Source organism: Crocodylus siamensis, chromosome 4 (assembly GCF_052110815.1).
Source record: "Crocodylus siamensis isolate JL-2025a chromosome 4, ASM5211081v1, whole genome shotgun sequence".
Lineage (NCBI taxonomy): Eukaryota > Metazoa > Chordata > Crocodylia > Crocodylidae > Crocodylus > Crocodylus siamensis.
The window spans coordinates 94,939,001-94,961,093 of NC_143398.1; the positions used below are offsets into that span (position 1 = coordinate 94,939,001).

The 22,093-nt window shown below is 39.3% G+C and overlaps 1 protein-coding gene across 10 annotated transcripts in view; it reads right to left on the reverse strand.

The window, feature by feature from the left end:
* TNRC6B (trinucleotide repeat containing adaptor 6B) overlaps positions 1-22,093 on the reverse strand; it is a 198,236-nt gene that overhangs the window by 68,008 nt on the left and 108,135 nt on the right. For 9 of the 10 annotated variants that reach the window (XM_090042986.1, XM_090042983.1, XM_090042978.1 and 6 more), the window contains one exon: positions 263-350. In XM_090042986.1, coding sequence (XP_089899112.1) covers positions 263-350 — 88 coding nt within the window. Of the gene's footprint in view, positions 1-262; positions 351-8,052; positions 8,151-22,093 lie in introns of those variants that run through there. The other variant, XM_090042984.1, reaches the window with a different exon arrangement.

Genomic DNA, 22,093 nt, shown 5'->3' on the forward strand with positions numbered 1-22,093 from the left:
TAGTGCTTTTGATTATCATAAAAATTACTACCTATCCTCCCCCAGCCTTCTAAAAATAACAAAAGAAACTCCAAACCTACTGCAGAACTTGCAGTTTAAGTGAACTAATACAAAAAAAATCAGGCATCATCTTATTTCAGAAAGGGAAATATTTTTACAAAGAATCAGGTTTAAAAAAAACCAAAAGGAAAATTTTTGCTGAACATGATTCGGCATACCCAACATTTAGGGAAAGGGAGTACTGAAATATCAAAAAAGTTACCTTCTGAGCAGATTCCTTCTTTTTCTTATCCTCTTTCTTCCTTTTCTTGTCTTCCATTAACTGTTCTTCCCTTTCCTGCTCCTTCTCTCTGTCAAAAATCAAACAATTCGTGAAACAACATTCAAATTGCATGAGCAGACATGCACACATTCATTCTTCAATACTAGACTGAAATACCTTCTCCCTCTAATCTTCAGGGGACCTGAAAACAAGTTAAAACTTTCAACATAGTATGCTCTCAAAACTTGGGATTTAAGTCTGATTCAGATGGTAAACACATTGGTAGTGTCAGATGGCTCCAATCCTGTAACTTGTTACACATGGGAAGATGCTTTCCCTGAAAAGCTTCATTCAGAACAGACAGACAGAACCTGTAGAAATTAAAAGCATGTGCTTGCCATCAGCCAAAAAGCCCTAACCCCTTCTACACACAAGCATTTACAGCCAGACTCTACTATTTAATGAGCAATCAGTTGTTGGGTTTTTTCCACATGACAAAACATTATAATTCTAATAGCAGTTTGGTCTGATATAACATTTATCTTCACAAGTGGAAGAGATCATTCACTTGCCTATAACTGTGCCGCTTGTAAGTGATTAGGAATGTCATATCAAATCTAAACCATCTTTTACTATACTCAAGCACAAATTTAATTTCTAGGATACTGTGTCCACCTACAGTATTTTTGTAATAAAGCTTACATTACAAATTACTTTGCAGGGAAGCTATTTTTTAATCATTTTTTTCAAACTTCGGTCTTGTGCAGCTGCTGCCATTGTCATGCTATCATCTTGTTGCTGTGTTTTCTATTAAACATGAAGGTGTCAGAGAAGGATTGGTTAATTCACAATGCATGCTATTGGGCAAGCTGTTTCTATTGCGAGTCACATTTTTAATGGTTTGACCATCTTCACACACTCCAGGTAAAATTAAGACCACAAAGGTTACAACCCACCTGGAATAAACTTATTCTACTAGGCGAAGTTTAGGATAGCTAATGTATAAGGGAAGTCTGACAGCTGATTAGGATTTGAGAAAGACTTTTGGTATGAGAAGGAAGATGGCAAAACATGAGGTACATATGTTGCAAATAGAAAATAGTTTACAAATATAAATTACATATTTTTTTCTTTGTAAAGAAAGAGACCTAAATGGCAGATTTATATAAGCAAAATACTCAGACACACAATTTTAACTTAGGCTAACATAGAGAATAGTAAGATTTGTGAAGCTTTCAAAGTGCAACTGTTTACATATAGATATGTTTATATTGTAATGGAAAAGGCCAAAGACATTATTGGCTGAAATGCATGAACCATGAAGGCTCTAAAAATACACGTTAGGCTAAAGATAATATTGAACTATACATTTATTAAAACTACACAAAATAAACTGCCTTCTTTTGTGAAATGGGTGCAGTTTTGGGTTTGTTTTGTTTTTTTTACATTCGTAAGAGACATTTACTCCAGAGATTTCCTCACACAAGTTACACTACATGAGCTGGCTTCTAAATTTTGCACTCACATTTTATTATCAGACTGCATACAGAAAGACATTTGCCTAACAATCACTGTATTCACACACGTATGTTAGAAAGCACTCCAGACACTGCGACTGGGTATCCCTTACATCTCCTGAAGCTGAGCTAGATGAGCCCTCTTTGGATATATCAGCCAGAAAGGCTCTGTGAAGATTAACCTGCTAAAGAGAGAGAGAGGCTCTCTAAATGTACCACCCTTTACTTTATCAGCAGATGGAGTGCACATAGACTGGCAGATCCTGCCCCCCATTCCACAGAATTCAAAGCAAATACTCCAAGTCATGCTGAGCAGCATGTTTTACACACCCACTGTCTAGTACTGTATAGACCAGCTCAGTTCTTGCTCTTTCCTTTCCTCTAAAAATGTCAAAGTGCACTTCCAGCTCTACACTGTAGCAATGAAAAAAAAAAAAAAAGGTCTCACAGATTCTCACTTGTACTGACAAGCACATGATGAGGAGAACAGCCTACTCCACACTGTCTAAGCATTAAAGGTAAAGAGGTAAATTGTCATCTCTGCCCAAGTAACTGAAATAAGTCAAACAAAGTCAATTTGTAACTGAAATAAGTCAAACTTGTCACGCTGTGATACTCACACTTTTTCAACCTATTCAAATATAGAATATTTAGCACTTTTATGCCATGGGCATTTTAAACATGTACCACAATGTACAGATTCTGGCCCGTGCGTCTTAATTATGAACTACACCATTTTTAATAACCATTCTTATATGCAAGAAGTTGAAAAGCTGTCTTTAAAGGGTCTGCTAAAGGAGATGTCTTAGACATTAAACAGTTCCAACTTACAATTTCAAAACAATCAGACTTGGCAACAGTGAGGCGCTGGGTCCAAAAGACAATTTATCTGTAGAGAAGTTTTCTTCATCTTGCAATTGTAGGGACAGCAAAGGGAATGAGAGGATTCAAATTCTGTGCAATTATGCATGTGAAAAGATACTTTACAACAGGTTGTAATAAAAACAGAGCTAGAGCCAAGATCTCTGCAGGCTGTAAGCAGGTCTAGCAACAGTCACTGGCCTTACTTATGACATGTTAAAGGAAGGCAATTATAGCAGATGCCTTCTTGGATGCACTGATGAACACAAAGAAAGCATGAGGAATCCACAATAGGATTATGAAGAACCTTCCTTGGAATCATTTTCTACCTCTCCTTTTTATTTTATGAAATAGATCAGATATTTGACAGAGGACAGCTACAGTAATATAGTATATAAAACAATATTTAATTGCCTAGGCCCCAATTCAGGAAAGCATTTAAGTTCTACTCAGTTAAATGGAATTTAAACAAAAGCTAAAGTGATCTGCTGAATTGAGGGCATAGTACAAAGGACAGCAAAGCTCCTGACAAAATGAAGCAGGCCTTCAAACCCCTGCAAAGTAATAAATGATCAACTCCATCTAATGGATGAGGAATCTGAAGCCCACAAATATTAATGAAACTTTATTAACTCAAAAACTACTCAGAAAAAAAGTAATTTAGTTTTTCCCTCTCCAAGTCTTGCTACTTACTACTATTTGTTATTTTTACAGTCAAACTACTTAAAAATGTATTTCACTTTCCTTTTGCATGTAAGATCTATGGTAGAAAAATCAATTGGTATTAAATAAAAAAGAAAGCAGTGAAACAGATTTAAAAAGGCATGTGTTACAATCTGAACTTTTCTAAACACGACTATCAAGTTGTGTCTGAGTCATCTTGTCCAGGGTAATGTGGAAAACCTAGAAACAGAAACCAGGAGTACTGTCTATTTATCCAATGTCTTGAGCTGTAAAAGAATCTTTTCGCCTTACTTCAGGAGTCCAGAGCCAGCATATATTTCCTGCCCCCCTCCCCCAAGAAGAAAGCCCACTAGTTTAACAAGCGAGTTTAAAGCAGCACAGAGGCATGGTCCCAGTTTTTGGTATCACGTCGTTGTTTGACACAACACATTGATTGATACAACAACAATCAACAGCTAATTTACTTCTTACAAAAGCTTTCAAGCGCTCAGGCTGCTGCAGAACTTGTCTACCCTATTTTATTAGAAACTTCTAAGTTATTTAGCAATAAAGGAACAGTCTACATTTTCACAATTGATTAAAAAGGGCTGTCTCAATTCAGCCACTCAAAAAAAAAAAATCACTTAACCAGTTTTGAAAAAAATCTTGCCTTCAGCATGAAATCTGTATGTTTAATTTTCATAAATTTGCATTTACCGAGGATTCTTTACTCCTGGATCACTTGGCTTCTGGCAGACAAGCTACTCCTAGAAATTCCTGGCACCCTTAACTCAAGGCAGAACGGGCAATACAATGCTTATCACATCAGAGTCGTCATATTTGAGTTCCTAATTAAAAATAGCTTTATTTTCAGAGATTCTAAGTACCTGGACTGTCCAGTGACTTCTGTTTCTGATGGTTCTAGCTATTCAGCATCTCCAAAAATCCTTAAAAATAAAGGAGACTGACTTTAGGTACCCTGGATGTTGTGCATCAGTCATAATAATAGATGATCTAATATATGTGTCACTGGATACTCAATTGGATGACTGTAAGTTAACCTTCAAAAGCAAAAAGTTTGTCTGATGTCAAGTGTTGTGCAAAAAGTATAAAGAGTATGTTTTTCAGTTTCCTGGAAAAGTGCAGGCAATACATTTCATTATCTCAGTACTTCTAAAGGTGCCTTGAGATCCTTTAAAGAGAGCTAGGTGCCATGCAACATTAGCAGAGATTTCAAATGAGAATTCATAGTGCTAAAAGCATTTTGATTTATTGTGTCTTTCTGAGTTCTCCAGTTCAGAAGAACTGCTCTACTAATCTGTAGTCAAATCACAAGTGAAAAGTTAACAGCTGGGATTTTTCAAGGTGCACCTTCAGTCTAAGAAGGCTGAGAACCACTGCATAATCCGTTTCTGGATTCCCATGTCCCCCTCCCCCCTCCCACAAATTAAGTCATCTGTAATGTTAGTGGTTCAGTGCTTCCTGAAAATCCAAGAGTCTATAAAAAGCAACATTAGGAACCAGATATAAAAGAATACACAAGCCAAGTATGTGCTAAACATACAAACAGTATGTAAAGGGAGAGAAATCAAACAACTTAGGCTTAGTTCCCAGATCCAGTAAAGACTGCCTGCATGAACTTTGATTGAGTTACAAATACTAACCTCCCAGGTGTACTATGTGGATGAGCACATTATTTAGGTGCTCCCAGTACCATGGTAATAGGGGGCATACAGGATAGATGTTCCCTGTGTCAGCCTGCAAAGTTACTTCATGCCTCTGAAAATCAGACCTATAATAATAAAGGACACAAGCTACCAGATATGCTGTTAGATGGTCTAGCTGGGCAGACTTTTAAAAATCCAATTAGTGAAGTCAGGCTTCAATAGAAAAGGTAAGACAGCAGAGCAAAAGTTAATAGCATTACAGCATGTAGAACTTCAGATGTACTATGTATTACTTTTATATTTTATATTTTGCTGTTACCTTCATTCTGTTAGCTGTACCACCGTTTTCAGACAACTCTGAAACACATCCTTATGAAATACAGAGTATATCTAAATATATTGTCAGTATGTTCCCGCACGTGTAAACGGCAAAGGAGGCAGAAGTGAACAGGTTAACTTAAAACTGGGTGAATGAGTCACAGCACCAGCAGCTCATGAATTCCTGAAGGTAAAGTTACTGCTGCCAGAAAAACAGCCCCTGGAAGAAACCTGATCTTCAAAACCAAGAGGCTCAAAAAAGGGTTTTATTAATTGGATGAAGACAACGCTTATAACCCATAGCACCCACAACACTTTTGGATATGTTTGTTTGGAGTAAGTGCCTGAGGATCCTTTTGCATGAAAACTCAAAATGTGCTCTCTCCAATTTGAGCATATGGATTTAAAAGAGTGTGCGAGTGCATGATTAACTGGCCAGTTTGAAGCAAATACAAGCAGGTCTGTGGACAGATGCACCACACGTATCCTGAAAGGTCATCAGATCACTTAAAGGTACTTAAAAATCAAGGCCTTGCCATGACATTCAGTAAATACAGCTGCAGCTACCAAACCCAACATTTTAGAAGAGCTGCATAATAAAGTATTTCACACAATAAAATGGACATATTCCATTTAATGAAGTAAGCTTCCATACTATAACTCTGTATCTATATATCTATCTATATATTTAAGGTATTAAATATATTCTATCTATGTATCTATATCTACACAGCAGAATTTTGTTTTACTGGATAGCTTTTAACACCATTAAAATTATACACGCTTCAAAGGCAAAAGTTGTTTGTCAGTCAGGCAGCTGGTATTGCCTGCTTTTTTGGCTGAAAACCAAAGCAACGTCACTATAAGGAGCCTGCTTTAAATAGCATATCTGGAACAACTGATATGACTTTATCATAGTAAAACATCATGAATTTAAAGTTGCTCTAGAAAGTAAGCAACTTTGAGACACTATAATATCCAACTTCTCAAAAGAGTATGTCTTTCTAAAGAAAGCTACATCACAGGTTATATTAGATATCCCTGTCAAATAGCATGGCAGGGTTTTGGGTTTTTTTGGTGAGCACCCCATGTATGCCTAAGAATCCACTATAGTAAAAATAAAGGGAGCAAAAAAACAGCCTCTAATCCCACAAAGCTTTTTGATTTTTAGGCAGACATTAACTCATACATGACCCTAGATGACGATGGACCAGAAGACCATGTTCAATTCCACAACTGTGCAGATTATTGTTTGATTTTCAGTTTCATTCAAATAGGATTAACTCCTAACTCTGAGGAAGTTAAAAGATTTAATTTTTTTAAACAAAAATTGTGAACTGTTTGTTCTTAATATTCAGCAAATCTCTTGATTCTCTCTCTCCCTCTGCTATGCAACTACACTTTTCATATGGAAGTGTCACAAGGAAGGAAGTGGGCAATTTCTCACAGGCACTAACAGCTAACCGTGTTATCACAAGCAGGTATCTCACCCATCATCCTGACACTGCCCACAGGCCAATCTAACAGTCCTTACCGCTATCAGAGCAACAGACGGGAAGGAGGAGGGAGGAAAAGGGGTGCTTTCCCATGTTTGCTACTTCTTTAATATCTTGAATAATTCAAACCACATTAAAATATCAGGTCAATTATGGAATGGCTTTAAGTGAACAGTTTTTGGCTTTTTTGTTTTAAAGATCAGTTAGGGTCCTCAATCTGAAGAACTGTGTTTATGATGTGGCCTCTTGATCATGGTATTTTGCAAAAGGGGCGGGGTACAGGAGAGGAAGAGCAGGGACAGGGGAAACCTCTAAATTTAAAATCTGTATTAATATAATACTTCAGTCTCAGTCAAGGATAGAGACAAAAATACAAAGAAAAAATTTCATACAAATACTCTGCATGAGACATTTGTTTCTATTTAATTCAACAGGCAGAATCAAGGATCCTAAAGAAAAGATTAAAAGTAGATCATGAAGGCATGGAGATTAAAGAGGCATCGTAGAATTTTAAGATTTAAAGTGTGAGCAATTTTCCTCCTCTCTTCCTAGTCACCATTTTACAAAGTCCACAAAAACCTTACTGTTTCTTCTCAACAGTAAATGCTTCAAAGCTCTTGAAAACTAGCAGTCAATATAAATTACCTCACAATATCATGTGTGTGCATGCATGTGTACACAATGAGAAAAAAATGCTGAGTTGGAGATTGTTTGAAGTGTGATAGAAATGCTTCTGGAATACTTATTTACTGAGGTATCCAGTTAGAGAACTAACCAAAAGCTTGATCATTTCCATTTCTTGAGTAAAACCCTGCACTTCTACACCCTCATTCAGAAGTGTAAAGGTCTTCCATAAAAAAACCCCAAAAAACCCTAACTAAGCAATCCTAATTTTTAGAAGGACTCAGTGTTGCTGAAATCCTATTCCCTACAGTTTACAGGTACTATTATTTTACCAAGAATCTCTGTGGTTATGAAACCCACAAATGATAAGGAAGGCAGTAATTGTATTGTACCTCTAGCCACACTGACTTCAATACAGTGAAATCAGGGACTGATGAAAGGAACCCACTTCCAACATATGACTGCAGAAAGCTCATCTGTCACAAATTGGTATTAAAAAAGAAAAAAAGAGGAATGCTGGTAACCTTAAGAAAAGTTAAAGCCAAGATCTCTTTATATTCAATCCACAGGTTGTCTACTCTATTCGATACCAAGCCCTCCCCGCCAACTTTAAAGAGACTTTTAGTGGAATAGGAGAGATTTACCTGATACAAGCTCTCTTCCTCTCATCCATCAGACTTCAAGCAAAATCTTTTCTTCAACATTTGGCAGGTGCCAGGTGGAGACTTAGGACAGCAGTCTTCACTTCAAAGGGAATCTACTGAACTGAACTTTCATATGCCCATAAGAGCCTGCTGTTCACTATGTTTCCCAGAACGAACATTTTACCTACCTCATCGTGCATACAGAAGTATTTTGAGAGTCCTTCTTTGCCACACAACATGGGGTTTGAAGTGAATGAATGCAGGCGATCTGGGAAAACTGCCAAATGTCAGTTAAAGGATCTCTTATTAGTCTGCAAGTGCAGTACTCACAAATATTTGCCAGTGTTGCTTTGTATTAAAAGACTGCGACACTGGAAGGGTTTGGTTCTACAATACAAAACGACTCAAATAACAACAGGAAAAATTTCAGTTGGAAACTGAAGAATATAGTCTTACAGCTAAGTTCCCCAATCAGGTTTTAGTAGATTTTTAATTGCTTAATGCCTCAGAAAACATTCGTAACAGGAAAAAATATCACTTTCTATATTACCATCACAAATTTCTCCTTCAGGGATCCTACAACCATTTAATATGGGACACACAAATAGAGAGACAGCAAGCAACTATTTCTGTACCTAAAGGGAAAGCAAATAGCCCAATGTATGGGGCAGAAGGCTGAGGACATGTCTATATACTGCACACTACGCTTTACCTGAGCTAGCTCTGTGTCAACAAGCCATTAGCTATGGTAAAGTAGCATGGGCTACTTTACAGTGAATTAACCTGAGCGAAGCCCTGTAACAGTGAGGCTTGACTGCTTCTGGTACATGACCCAGCTTGTTGAGCACTAGATCCCAGCTCTGTGCTACACTGTAGTATACAGCATGACTTCATTCATTCCCTGTGAATGAAGTCCTCAATTTGATTTGCAGCTCTGCTTTCAACCCATTAACTTTAGGCTAGTTACAACTTGGAATTTAGATTCCCAATTTCTAAAGTAACAACAACATGCATAAACTTTAATAAGATGCTTTGAGATCTCTGAATGAAAACTGCCATGTAAGGGTTTATTATCAATCTTTTTGACAACAGTTAAAAAGCAAATACCAACTTCTGATTATACTCCAAAAACCTCCTGCTAGCACAGCTAGCTGTTATGGGCTGTGCAATTAGCAGCCCATGAAGGGTGTGTGTGCAGCCCCTGGGCTCTCACCTGGCCACCCCCCATCGCTATCTCCAGGCTCCTCACTTCCTCTTCCAGATGCTGCTTCTTGCCTTCACTCAGGGGGTGGGACAGTGCTGCAGCACAGGGAGCTGAGGGTAAGTCTGGGGCCACAAGGTGAGGAAGAGGAAAGGGGAAAATTGGGTAAGCTGCAGAGGGGGAATCCCATGCATTGTAGCAAAAGGGAGGTGAGGGGGGAAGCATTTGGGCAGCATGACATGCCCTGTATGGCATGCAGTGCTTGGGCACTTAGAAGATGGACACCCTGTCTTATATTCATACAAAACTACACAGAATGCTGCATCTGAAAAATCAGGATATGAAATTAAAAAAAAAAAAACCCACAGTACCAGCAAAGTGTAATACAGTTCAGAACATAATTCAGTAGCTGAAGATGCCACTAGACATTCTGGGAAGCGAAAACTGGACTATTAAAGGATTTTAAGTAATCAGTACTTCTAGTTAGATAATCTAGTTTGAAACAACCTTAAGTTATTTCAGACTACAGTATCGTTACTGGCATCCATCACAGTACATGTATGTATGTCAGTATATCAGAACTTGGCCCCATTACACTAGGTCTCTAAGCAGAATGTCAGTGACACTTGATCATTTCAATCCAAAATAAAAAGAAAGAGAAGAATTGAAGCGATACAAACTGAGACTGGAAGTAAACAGCTATCATGTGCTAAGAAAGAAAATCATAATGGATCTAGTTACATACAAGGAAATTTGTCTTAAGCTACCCAAGGACCAGAGCAATGCTTAATTTGTTCATCAGGCTTATCCTAACAAGTTGCTCAGTTCACATCTATCTGGGGTGCTATCAAGAATGTTGCATAAGAAAAGGCTTACTGAAGAGTTTTCCCCGTTACTAATCTTGTTCTGTTTACTTTCACCCACTTCGCAGAATAAAACATTTCACTGGGCTGCTGTTGTAGAAAAATCAAAACTTTATCATTCAAATAAACAGCTTGGTATAATATTTATTGAAACGTTATAAGCTGTGATAAAACTGTGTTTATTTAGGACTCCTGGGTGCTAGAGTAATACATATATATTTGATTAGAGGTGTACCAATGTATCAGTTGGCTATTGGATCGGCAACAATAAAAGGGAGATTTACATTATCGGCTATCAGTTTTTTTTGGGCCATTGTAACCAATAGCTTTTTCTGGCAATTATGCCTCCTGGCCAGGGCCCCTGGACACCTGGGTTCCCTCTTGCCTGCAGGTCTGGGGAACCCGGACGCCTGGGTTTCCTCCTGTGAGCCAGGACGACCCCAGATAAACCCTCATCCCCTCACCAGCAGGCTGTGATGGAGCAGAGCAGCTGCTGTGGTGTCCCAGGCACTGGCACAGCGTGGTGCAGACTGAGCTGTTAGGGTGGGTGCTGTAAAAGACGCCGAATGCTGCAGACATGACTGGTATGAGGAGAGAAGGGCAGAGCTGAACTGGCCTGGCCTGGGCCAGCCTGACTCAACCTGCAGCATGACTCAACCCACAGTTAATAATCGGTTATTGGTTAGGTATCAGCTGACATGGCTGGTTAATAAATCAGCTATCGATACAGGCCAAGAAAATATTTATTGGTACACATCCCTATATTTGAATCAAAAGGGGAGCAAAAAATGTTTATTTTTATTCTACCCAAACCTGAATGTGCTAGAAACGTATTAGATACAAACTTCATCTTGAGTATTAATTTTACTTAAAGAACTTTGCCAAATGAACCATTTAGACTGAAATTCTCCATACCGGGTGTCTACCAGAGGCTGGTATTTTCTGTAAGTCTAAGCAAAGGTAGTTTAGCCTTTTCTGAGGAAGTGGTTGGAGAGAGAAAAGCAAAAAGGTATTTTGTCTCATATCTTACAACTAGTCCATCAAGAAGCTGTACAAAGTCCATGACTTGAAGCAAATGTCCAAATCCAGGCAAGCTGTAACTTCTTTAAGTCTGTAATCACTAGGAAGCCTCATTTTCTCGAGTTTAAAAAAGATCCCCAGTTTTCGGTTAAAAAAAGTACGGCCAAATCTACATGTTCCCGTGATTAAATTGAACCATCACTTAATACTAATACCACTAATACAGAGATATAAAGTGGGGGTTCAAGTTAACCACGGAAAAATGTGGATTTGGTAGGTTGTTTTTTTTTGTTTTTGTTTTTTAAATCGAAAACTGGGGAGTTTTTTTTTTAAATTAGAGAAAACCAGGATCCCTGGTTATTACAGACCCAGTAAAGATTTGTTGACACATTCCTGGGATGGAACATAAGCATCATTCTGAACTTATAAATTTATGGCTTTCCTCCCCAAGGTGGTGGGACAAGCTTACTTCAAGACCACCAGGCACGACAGAATTGCAAAATCAAACTTTGGGCAAAATGGATCTGACAGCTCTAGAACTTTAAATGGGAAGTGTTCAAGATTTCTACCCAAGTCAAGGTGCAAAACAAATGAACACCCCCCCACCATGTTAACTGAATGTTACCTCAAAGGCATCTACCTTGTACTGCCTGTCAAAAAAAGAACTCAGTAGAAGTGATGGTGACCTTTTGAAGAGGTGACACAAGGGTGATCCAGATAAAGGCAGGCTCAGGCTTCAGGTGTGAGGAGATAAGCAGATACAGGCAGGCTTGGGCTCTTCCCCTGCCTAGCTGCTTCCCCAAATCCACTGCCCGCCTCCTCCAAAAAAAAGGTAAGACCTATAACAAATACATTATTTTTTTAAATGAGGTGCCACTCAATTCACAGAAGTTATGGGGGGGGGGGGTGCCTTAAGTCTAAAAAGTCAAGAACCACTGTATTAAAAGAATCCTGGCTTCAAAATGAGGATCCAGCCAGGCAAAGCATAAAAGAAAGGAAGAGGCTCTCTCAAACTGAGGCAGGAGAAAAAGAAATTCTGAAAAATCAATGAGAGGTAAAAAGCCGAGGCATCTGTGGATTAAAAATCAGTGAAAAACAACACAGTGCAATATTTCTTTATTTTCTGAGTTAATAAAGCTGCTCAAAAATCGATACTCACATGATTAATAAAAACATCCATCAGCACATTAGGCAGAAGCAAAACAAAAAATGTAGCAGAGAAAAACCTTTGTATTTCAGTTCATGAGCTAGCTATTAGTTGCTAATAACAAGACAAACTTCTTTTACAGGCTTTACCGCAGCAGACTAAGGGGAAATCAATGATCCCTCGGTCTCAAACAAGATGAAAAGAGACAGGATATGCACACACTGATTTTTTTTTTTTATTTGGGGGGGGTGCAAGAAGAAGGAAGGAACCCCACAAAAAAAAAAAAGAATCACAGATTAGGCATCCAGTCCTACAGGATGCAACCAGTTCAATTCACAGAAGTCCAACAGACTCATTTGTGGGGCAAAAGGAATCTCAGTGCCCAGATATTTCACATGAGACTATAACCAACAAACAGGACAGAGTACTATGCTTCAAATTAAACCAAATTAAAACACTCTGAGGTTTGTAAAAGTGCTTTGAAGATGAAAGGCCAAGAAACAAATTGTAGTATATGAATTACTATTTCAGAGGCTAATGGAATATAACCAAAAGCAATCTAAAGAAGGAAGAATTATAATATTAAAAAGCAAATTTTTCCCATGACACTTGAATCTACACAAAATAGAATCACTCTCCAGCCTTATTCACGATAATAAAGAAGCACAACTGTCTGAGTCTGTTTGTGTTGGATTCTCTGGAGTGCACTGTTTTGTTCTACTTATTAAATGCCTTGGACTGACCCAAGAATACTGGGCTGCAAGAAGGCCTAAATATACAGACTTCCCACTGAACCTGACTTTATCACAATATCTCTGTGCAAGTATACATATTTTTTTCCTTCTTATTGAAGTCCAGTTAGTATTCAAAATTCAGCCTGGGCCTGAACCATATATACCATGTTTCATAACCGTGCAAGATTTTGCACTGTTTTAAAATTTCTAAAATCAGTTAAATATAGCTATCCTAGAAAGCATCCCCACCTTTTTTCATAATATTTATGGGGGAAATACACCAGCTCAGGCATCCATCAATGTATACTATTCTGTGAAAACTCTGTCTCTGTCTACTTTCCTATCTACCGGAGCCAAGAACTGATTTAGCCACCACATGCTGTATTCTAAGCTGGGGTTTCCCAGGAGACAGATTTCATAGTAAGAGTCTTGCTATGAATCTGAATGATGCTTACGGTTACAGAGCAAGTCAATTTTACTTTGAATTAGAACCTAGTATCCTAACTTCTCTTGTCATTTACTCTAACAAAATACTGATACTTAACATTTACACAGCTCCTTTCATCGTAGGATGTCAAAAGGCTTGGATAAACATTAATTAAACATTGCAACACCTTTATGAAGTAGTTTAAGTATTTAAAACTTGATTCTGAAGATGCATAAACTCAAGCATAGAATAAAATGACTAATTCAAAGACACAGGACATGTCAGTGGTATTGGGAAGTTATAGGTCAAAATCACCACCTTGAAATCCACCCAGAAAGCTACTGGGAACCCATGCAGACTGGGGCACAGGAAAATTGTGCTTTCCAGCAACCACAAGTCCTAAGCGAGTCAACAACAGATAAGACTGAAAAAAAAAAAAAAAAAAAAAGAAACCCACAACTCCATTCTAAGGAACATTCATTCTACAATATATTAACAACTCAGCAGATCTACTTCCTGTGAACATGGAGGAGCGATACCTGAAGATTACCATCAAAACAGAGGCTGTATCTTTTTACTTCTGTTAGTCCTGCAGCTCCTTTCTGCACAAGCTAACTGCTAAATTCCAGGGTAGCAGATCCATGGCACCCTGCTGCTTTCAACAGGTTTGCAAAGGTAGTTTATAAGCCGCAATGCAGCTGTGTCATTTGGCAATTCGAAAGTGCCTGACATGCAGAGTGGATGGTTAATCTTTCTATCCAATTCCAACCACTGTCAATGCTGTGCTATTAGCAACCCTTAAACTGACCCAGTCCTGTCAATGTCAAGGCTGCTATGAGAGGTGAGGATGCTGAGTAACCATGGAACAAGCTTTAATGAAGCACCAAGGGGGAGAGGAGGGGGGCAGATACTTAAACCAACTTAAGTAATGCTTTTAATACTGAAATAAAATGAACTGGGCTAATGACTACTACCATCTACACAGTTATAATGTCTGAGCATCTTACCTGTGGGCATTTATGACGTCTACTGTATAACCAATGTTATTATCCGACTTGCAGAATCTTTACTTGCTGATGAGGCTTGAGAACAGAATACAGCTCAGTTCTCAGGTGGAGGATGAGTTTGCAAATATGCTCCTTGGAAAAGTATCTTTTTACTGGACACTATCAGTAGGACATTAGGTGCACAGAAAAGCAGGGCTCAATGTTGTCATATCTAGTGATTTTCAGACCAGAATCTCTCAGCAATTCAATAAAAAAGAAACACAGAGAAAGCACCACACTGCAGTACTAAAAACACTAAATTATAAAAAGAACATCTTTTTCTGATCTCCAGCAAGTAAACTTCCATTTTTACCAAGGATAACAAGAAAAACAAATCACTTAGTTTGCAGAATTCTTCAAGCATCTGCCCTAAAAAGACCAAGTTTCCAGGATATATTGGTTTAAGAAACACAGTTGGGTTTCATAATTTTCTGACAATACTCTATACTCAGTTCCTTAGAAATGACCTTGGTGAGAAATCTCAATATGGAAGAAAGGCTGAAGTCCTGAGGGATGCTTCATCGCAAAAACCCCTTAGCGATCACACCTAATTGTCTACCGTAGCCTATTAATTATCTTCTTGGAACATCTGGAACCATTCAAGGGCAACTTCAAATATACATCAATTCAAAAGCATTAAATGCTGTAGGACAGCAGTGTCAAACAGGGTCATGACCAGGGCAGGGTGATCAAAACAACTGCTATGAGGTGCCAACAGAGGGAGAGAGTAGAGAAATCGCTGCTGTGCAAGTGGTCACAGAAGTAATTTTTGTTCTTGTGCCCTAGGTGCCAGCTTCATAGCTAAACTTCTGGTCAAACATATGGCCTACAGGCTGGATCTGGCCTGCTGAAGTAGGTCATCTGGCCTGCTGAAGTAGGTCATCTGGCCCATAGGGCCCACCATCGTGAGTTAGTATAACCAAAACAACTATGACCATGCTACACAGATATAAAACATTATCATTCATAACCTTACAAGGATAATGTCATGTTTAACCCTCCCCACCCCCCCCGCAACAAAAGATAATAGTCAAAACCCAGATTAGACCCTACCCTCTAACATCAGGTGATCAGACATTCCTGGAATTCAATAGCCAGTACCTATTCATTTACCTACCCTACCCAAGAGCTTTGAAGATACTATAGATTGATAAAGAAGGATCCTGGTTTTCTCTGTTTAAAAATCCCAAATTCTCCAATTTAAAATTTTTTTCCTCACAAATTCTCTGATTTAAAAGCCCCAAATCCCATTTTTCCATGATTAAAATGAAAAGCCACTATGTATACGTGTTCAGCTGATACATATTTTATTGATATATTTGCAATTTTGAAGCATTTTGGAAGCCTACCAGTGCATCAATCACTATAATAAATTCTAAATACCTATAAATTTTGGCATTTAATTTTGTTTTTATCATGGAAAAATCAGAGTTCCCCCTCCTACCTCCTTCATTCACCAGGATGCAGGTCCAATTGCAGCCATCTCCCCCACTCCTTTGTGGTGCTGAGCATCCCATATGCTGTTGCCCCTCACTCCCAACCCATAGCCCCCCCCAGTTCTGCTGGTGCCTCTGTCTCCTGACCCACAGTCCACTGCCCTGCCCACATGCCCTGCTGGAAGGTAGGGACTAGGGGACCATCCTGCTTGCTCTTTGCTCTGCAGGGATTAGCCACAGTTGGCCAACAATGCCCAAGCCCCAGCTGCTGCACGTGGGCGGTGGCAACTGCCATGGCCAGAGTGGAGCCCAGAGCCCGTGGTGGGCACAGGAGGATGCAGCCTGCCCACTGTGGGGTTTCATGCCCTGCTTCCCTCTCCCCTTCCTCCAAGGGCCTCCATGGGCCAGGTGGCAGGACCCAGTGTGGGAGGGCAGAAGAGGGTGCAGAGGCTGGGTGGAGCTACTGCTGCCATCCATGGTGTAAAAGCTGGATTTGGTGCTTGCTACAGGTAGCACAAGCAGTTGGTCCAGGACTCCACATGTCCAATGGGCAGCACATACCCCATGCTGGCCCCAGGGGCTGGTGTGTACAAAGCCCACAGCACTAGACTGGCTGCACATGCTCTATCTGGTCCTGTGGGACACATACTACATGTGGTGCCCTGCCAACTGGCCCTGTACACTGGCTCTGGGGCCGGTGCGATGCTCCAGGGGGCGTTTGCCCTATGCCAGTCCCTGAAATATGCAGGGTGTTCAGCACTCACCAGCCCCAGGTCTTGCTGTGCACATGCTAGGCCCTGGGCAGACAAAGGGTGTGGACTGCTTGCAGTAAGCTGCAGGCAGCATTCAAGACCAACACTCTGTGCTCCCTACAGCACACCAAGCACCAGGGCCAGCCCATACACAGGGCCAGGGCCAGTCTATCAACTCATGGGCTAGAACACAGCTCCACAGGCTGGATCTGGCCCATGGGCCATATGATGGACACCCCTGGTCTATAAGAACTCTTGTGCTGAGACTGAAAGGAGGGAGATGTCCTTCAAAACTTCAGGGGCAACTATAAACAAGAAATCTATGAGGTAAAAGGAGACAAAAACATGCAGAAACTATCAGGTGAATCTCATTGTTTTGAACCGCTGCTAAAATATCGACTCAGATACTCAACTGACTGTGTCTGTACATGCTTGATAACGAGTCTTTGCAGTCTCAGGGCAGCTTGACAATAAGTTGGGGAAGCGGAAGCGATGATTTTCTATTGTGCGAGAGAAGCTTCATAAACAGAATTCCAGCCTGTATCTGGCTTTCATTGATAAACAAGAAAACCTTTGTTACCATAAGTAAATCTAGCCTCTAGGGCCTACGAGTAAGACATGGAAGAACCTAAAAAGTTCCTTGTGGTCCATCTGCAGTTCTATGAAAAAGTGTCTGGCAGAGCAATATTTGCTCTTGATCTATACGAGCCACTCCCCACTCTAGGTTGTGTTGTTGGACTAATTTTGTTCACTCTGCTCTATCTGTCACTTGTTTAAAAAAAAAAAAAAAAACCACCACCAAAAAACCACTGGGTGTAGCATTAAATTCTGTCCTTCTAGAACAGCAGTTTTCATACTTTTTTAACTGAGTATTTATTGACTTTTTTGTAACTTGAAACTGAAGATTTAAGGGAAGATGACTAAGGAAGGAGTAGGACAGCAGTGAGGGACCAAGCTAGTGTCAAAATGGCTAAAGGCCTCCTTCTACCGATCTAGAAGCAAAAGGCTGGGCCTCCCTCTGCACTTATATCCATCACTGTCCCCATTAAACACAGCAACCAAAGGAATGTGAGAGCAATATGGGAGCTTACTTGACACTGGCTCCAGGGGTAGCAGCAGCAAAGCTGGGGGGGCAGCATCTACTTGGCTTCAACAGGAGAGTTCCCAGTCTGCTCTGCTTTTCCTCCTCCTCTGCGTACATGTGTGTACACATGCATGTGCAAAGGGGGAAGAAGGAAGGAGGAGGAGAAATGTAGCATTACAGGATGCTTGAGGACCTACGATTCCCTTGTATTCCTTACAGCATACAGACTTATGGAGCAGTGAAGTGGTTCAAAGGCAATGCACATAAATTAAAAGCAGGTACTATTTGGCAGCACTTCAGCTACTTTCAGAGAGCTCTGAAAGCTGTAAACATTTGTACTGTTCATCTTTTAGAGTCAGGGCACCCTTCCCCAACTTTTTAAAAATTTGGCAGCACCCCTAGTTAAGCAGCACTCTGAACTTACTGCAGCGATTCTCGACTGTATGATTCTGCTGTCAGGTAGGAGCTTCTCATGCTGTGGCCCTTCCAGGAGACACCATACAGGGTCAGACCAGGAAACCAGTGTGCAGGACAGGTGGAAGAGGAATAAAGGGAGACAAGGAAGGGCTACAGCACAAAGCAGCTCCCTTGCCTGCTTCAGGCTTACCAGAGAACCCTAATAAGGCATGAAAGCATGAGAGGGCTGCAGACCTTTCCAATCCAACTGTGCACAAGCTTTATAGGACACTTACCTGACCTCAGTAGTGGCAGTCCCCATACTGTGGTATATACCTGACAGTGAGGCAGGGGGTTTTCATGACACCCTGGTTGAGAACCACTGGGTCTATAACCTGAAGAGGTGTATGCCACCCTCCTCCTTCCTTTTAAGGGTGGACTGAACATGTAGAGAATAGAAACTGTGTGGGCATGTGTTCAAGGTATATGACTAAGGAAGCAATTATTTTACATTGTACTAAGCCAATGAAAATTCCCTCCGAAGTTGAATAAACCTATTTGTAAGCAACCAAGATTTAAAGCCTCTCTATGAGAGGCTTAGATAAGGCTTAGATAATTGCTTAGATAAGGATTTGAGATTTCATATTAAGTGATGTGACTATCTGTGATCAAACACTCCAAGACAACCTGAGTATCTAGAACAAAATTTGTTCTTGTAATGTATGCAAAATGTACACACACATACACACACACAAATATTCCTCTCAAATCTTTACTACCAGACGTATCAAACTGTGTATTTTCTTTTCTCAAACTCTTTGTCATCGATACAAAAAAATGGGAATTCTCTATAAAGGTAGGCTACTGCCTAGTCAAGGGTGTTATCAACTATGTCGTATCAACACCCATCAGAAACAAACAAGTTAGCTTCCTAGACACACACTACCACATGCAGCGGTGCTCTTTTCCTAAAAATAAGCTGAAATGGGTAGGTTTTAAACTCATTTATAAAATGGGTTTTTTTGGTCTTAATTCATTTTTTTTCTTTTTCAAAAGAACAAAAGAAAAACTGGTAGAAGAGCTGGATCCTGTCTTAGGAAGCTTGGTAAAGGCCATTCCCACCCCCACATGAGGAAACATATCTTTATGTACAGAAGAGTTCATTCCAATAGATAACATTACATTACATAATTACATTTTCATTGTTAGCACCAATTTATGTTTTATGAAATGTTTTAGTACATACTTGACAAACCGCCTTTCCCCCTATTTTAAGATTTATTTTAAAAAGAACAAAGAATAAAATAGAAAGCTTTCACATAACTTGATTTAAATCCCTGTTTTAAATGAAAACCTGTAAACTTACAATTATATGTGATTTGGAAGAGAAAGTAATTTTTAGATAAAATTCTATATACAGGATCCGTTTCACTGTCTGAAAGTTTGGCAACATGTAGGGAGATCAGAACAAAACTGAAGATGCAACTGTGCAATGTCTCAGCAAAGTGTAAATGCCAGTAATATATTCCTGACAGAGAGCTCTACCAGGAGAGAGTAGACTATGGGTGAAGAGCTCTGTAGTCACAGAAACCTGGAACTGTCTAGTGTAAATATATATTAGCAAGACAGGACTAGTGCAAGGCATGTTAAAGGAAGATGCATCTTCCATGCTAAAAATTAAAATTAAAAAAAATTACTGAAAATTTTAGACAACTAAATTGTGAAATAAAAAGGAGCAGGTCCATAAAGCAAGGCTATCCTAAGTAGCAGCCACTCCGTTACAATATAATTATTACTCTTAATTGCAATCTGGATAGGTTTTGCTACTCCAGGTATAGATCCATACTGTGGTAATTACTTCTCAAAACACAAAGGATCCTTTTTGCATTATAAGAAAAACTGTACAAGACTGCTCTTTCTGGAAGCCATGGAATTCTACTTGTGCAACCACCCATATAAAACTACCATTGGAGAAGTGCTATCAAATAGGTACTGTACAAGACAGCCTGAGAAAAGAGGGCAGAAGTATAACCTTGCCATTTAGTATAAAAGTACTGATGTAATTAGAATGGACTAATATTAAAGTAAATACAATGTGAGGAATGTGTGGCTGAAATACTAAAACTGACTGAAGAATTTGTAGGTAACAGAATTTATTGGGAAGAAGAAATCACTACTAATTCATTAACAGGCTGGTCAGACCAAAATGGCAATGAGACATTTCTTAACACAAGCCCTAATATTCCTGAGATTTATACGTCATTCTTAAGGTACATTTTTTCCACCTCCACTTTTTCTCTGGTGACTAGCCCAAATCATGCCAATTAGTATAGGCATACAAAATACAAAACAAACAAAACAGAAACAACCCCCCACCCCAAATCTGTGAACACCGTACCAATTTATGTGCAAACACTAAATTTCCTTTTTTCTGAAAGAAAGTCTTTTTAAAAAGGGGAAAGGAAAGTGAAAAAAGATGTTCGGAAAACACTGCCAACTAAGTGAGCTGCAGGCTCAGGATTTCCACAGTTAAGTTTCCTTCTTACTATATGTGTACTGCACTGCACCCTTTCCTGGAAATAATAAAAGTAGATTTAAATAAATAAAACAGTAACTGGGGAGGGGTGAGGGGAGAATAACCTGTTCTCCTTCTGGCGATAGACAGGAACTGATCAAAAAAGGGAGGCTCCTGCTACAAAAATCTGAGGAGACCCATTTTGTGATGGACACTGGTTCTATCCCCCATTCTGAGAACAGGTATTGTCCTTCTGAGGCTCCGGATCTTGGCCCATCCACGTATAACGATGCAGAAGCTTCACCCTGCACACACCAGGTGCACACTAGTTTATAGTTGGATGCAATCTTCACAACCATAAAGGGCAAGGATTCTCTTTTAATACAATTCTTAAATTTTTGGTCCTACCCACTCCTTGAACTCACTTGTCAAAGAGCTTTTCCACCTTTGTGGTTAAGTATGCAAATGGATTTTCTAGCCTTACATTGAAGATCGTTCTGCGCACCCCATTTTCAGGGACCCAAAGCAAAATTTTACTTGACCAAATCCATGTTTTCTAAACATTCATTCAAAGCATTTTAATTAATCCAGGAACTTTCAGAAAATGGTAAACTTCATCCTAGGGCAGGAAATCTCCTATAATTAGAATTCAAATACATTTCATACAGGAAAGGAAATTTCTTGAAAATGAACAACAAGAGATGTTATGAAGGCAAGCATTTGCATACTTTGGCAAGCCATGCCTGCTGTGCACACCTGTATCCACTGGTCAGTTTAAATTCATTTTCAGTCTAAAAAAAACTCAGAAAGGTGTCTTAATGAGATGGTAACTGAAGCATAATCTTTGCAATCCATGTGCAATATGGCTACAGTTTAGTTCCCATATAGGCATTCATTCCCTTCTCTCTTAAGGAAGGATGAATGTGCTGTATACCAAGACATATTTCAAGAAACTAGCACAAGGAAAATGCCAGAATATTGTTCTATCTAAGGTGATGTGTCGACAGAAGAGAGCAGCACAGTGAGGTAGAGATAATTTAATGCAAGTTGCCAATGGTAAAACACGTTGTGGAAACTTAGGATACTGAAACAGATGAAATTAACTGAATTTCCTAGATATTAAATGGAGTTGTCCTTTTGAAATTAATCCTCATTACAATAGCATTAAACACTTTTCAGTAATCATACTCCTTGCATCATATAAATTGAACTGCTTTTCTTCAGTAAAGCCAAAATAAACATACTTCAGGAAGTATAGCATTGTATTACTTGCAATTACTTTATAACATGTATGTACAGAAATACACAGGTGTTGGAGATGCTTCCTTTTAAATGGTACAAATAGAAAAAAAATTTTTTTTTTCTAAATAGCTGAAAACACACACATTAAAATATCAGCGCTAATATAATCATTTAACTG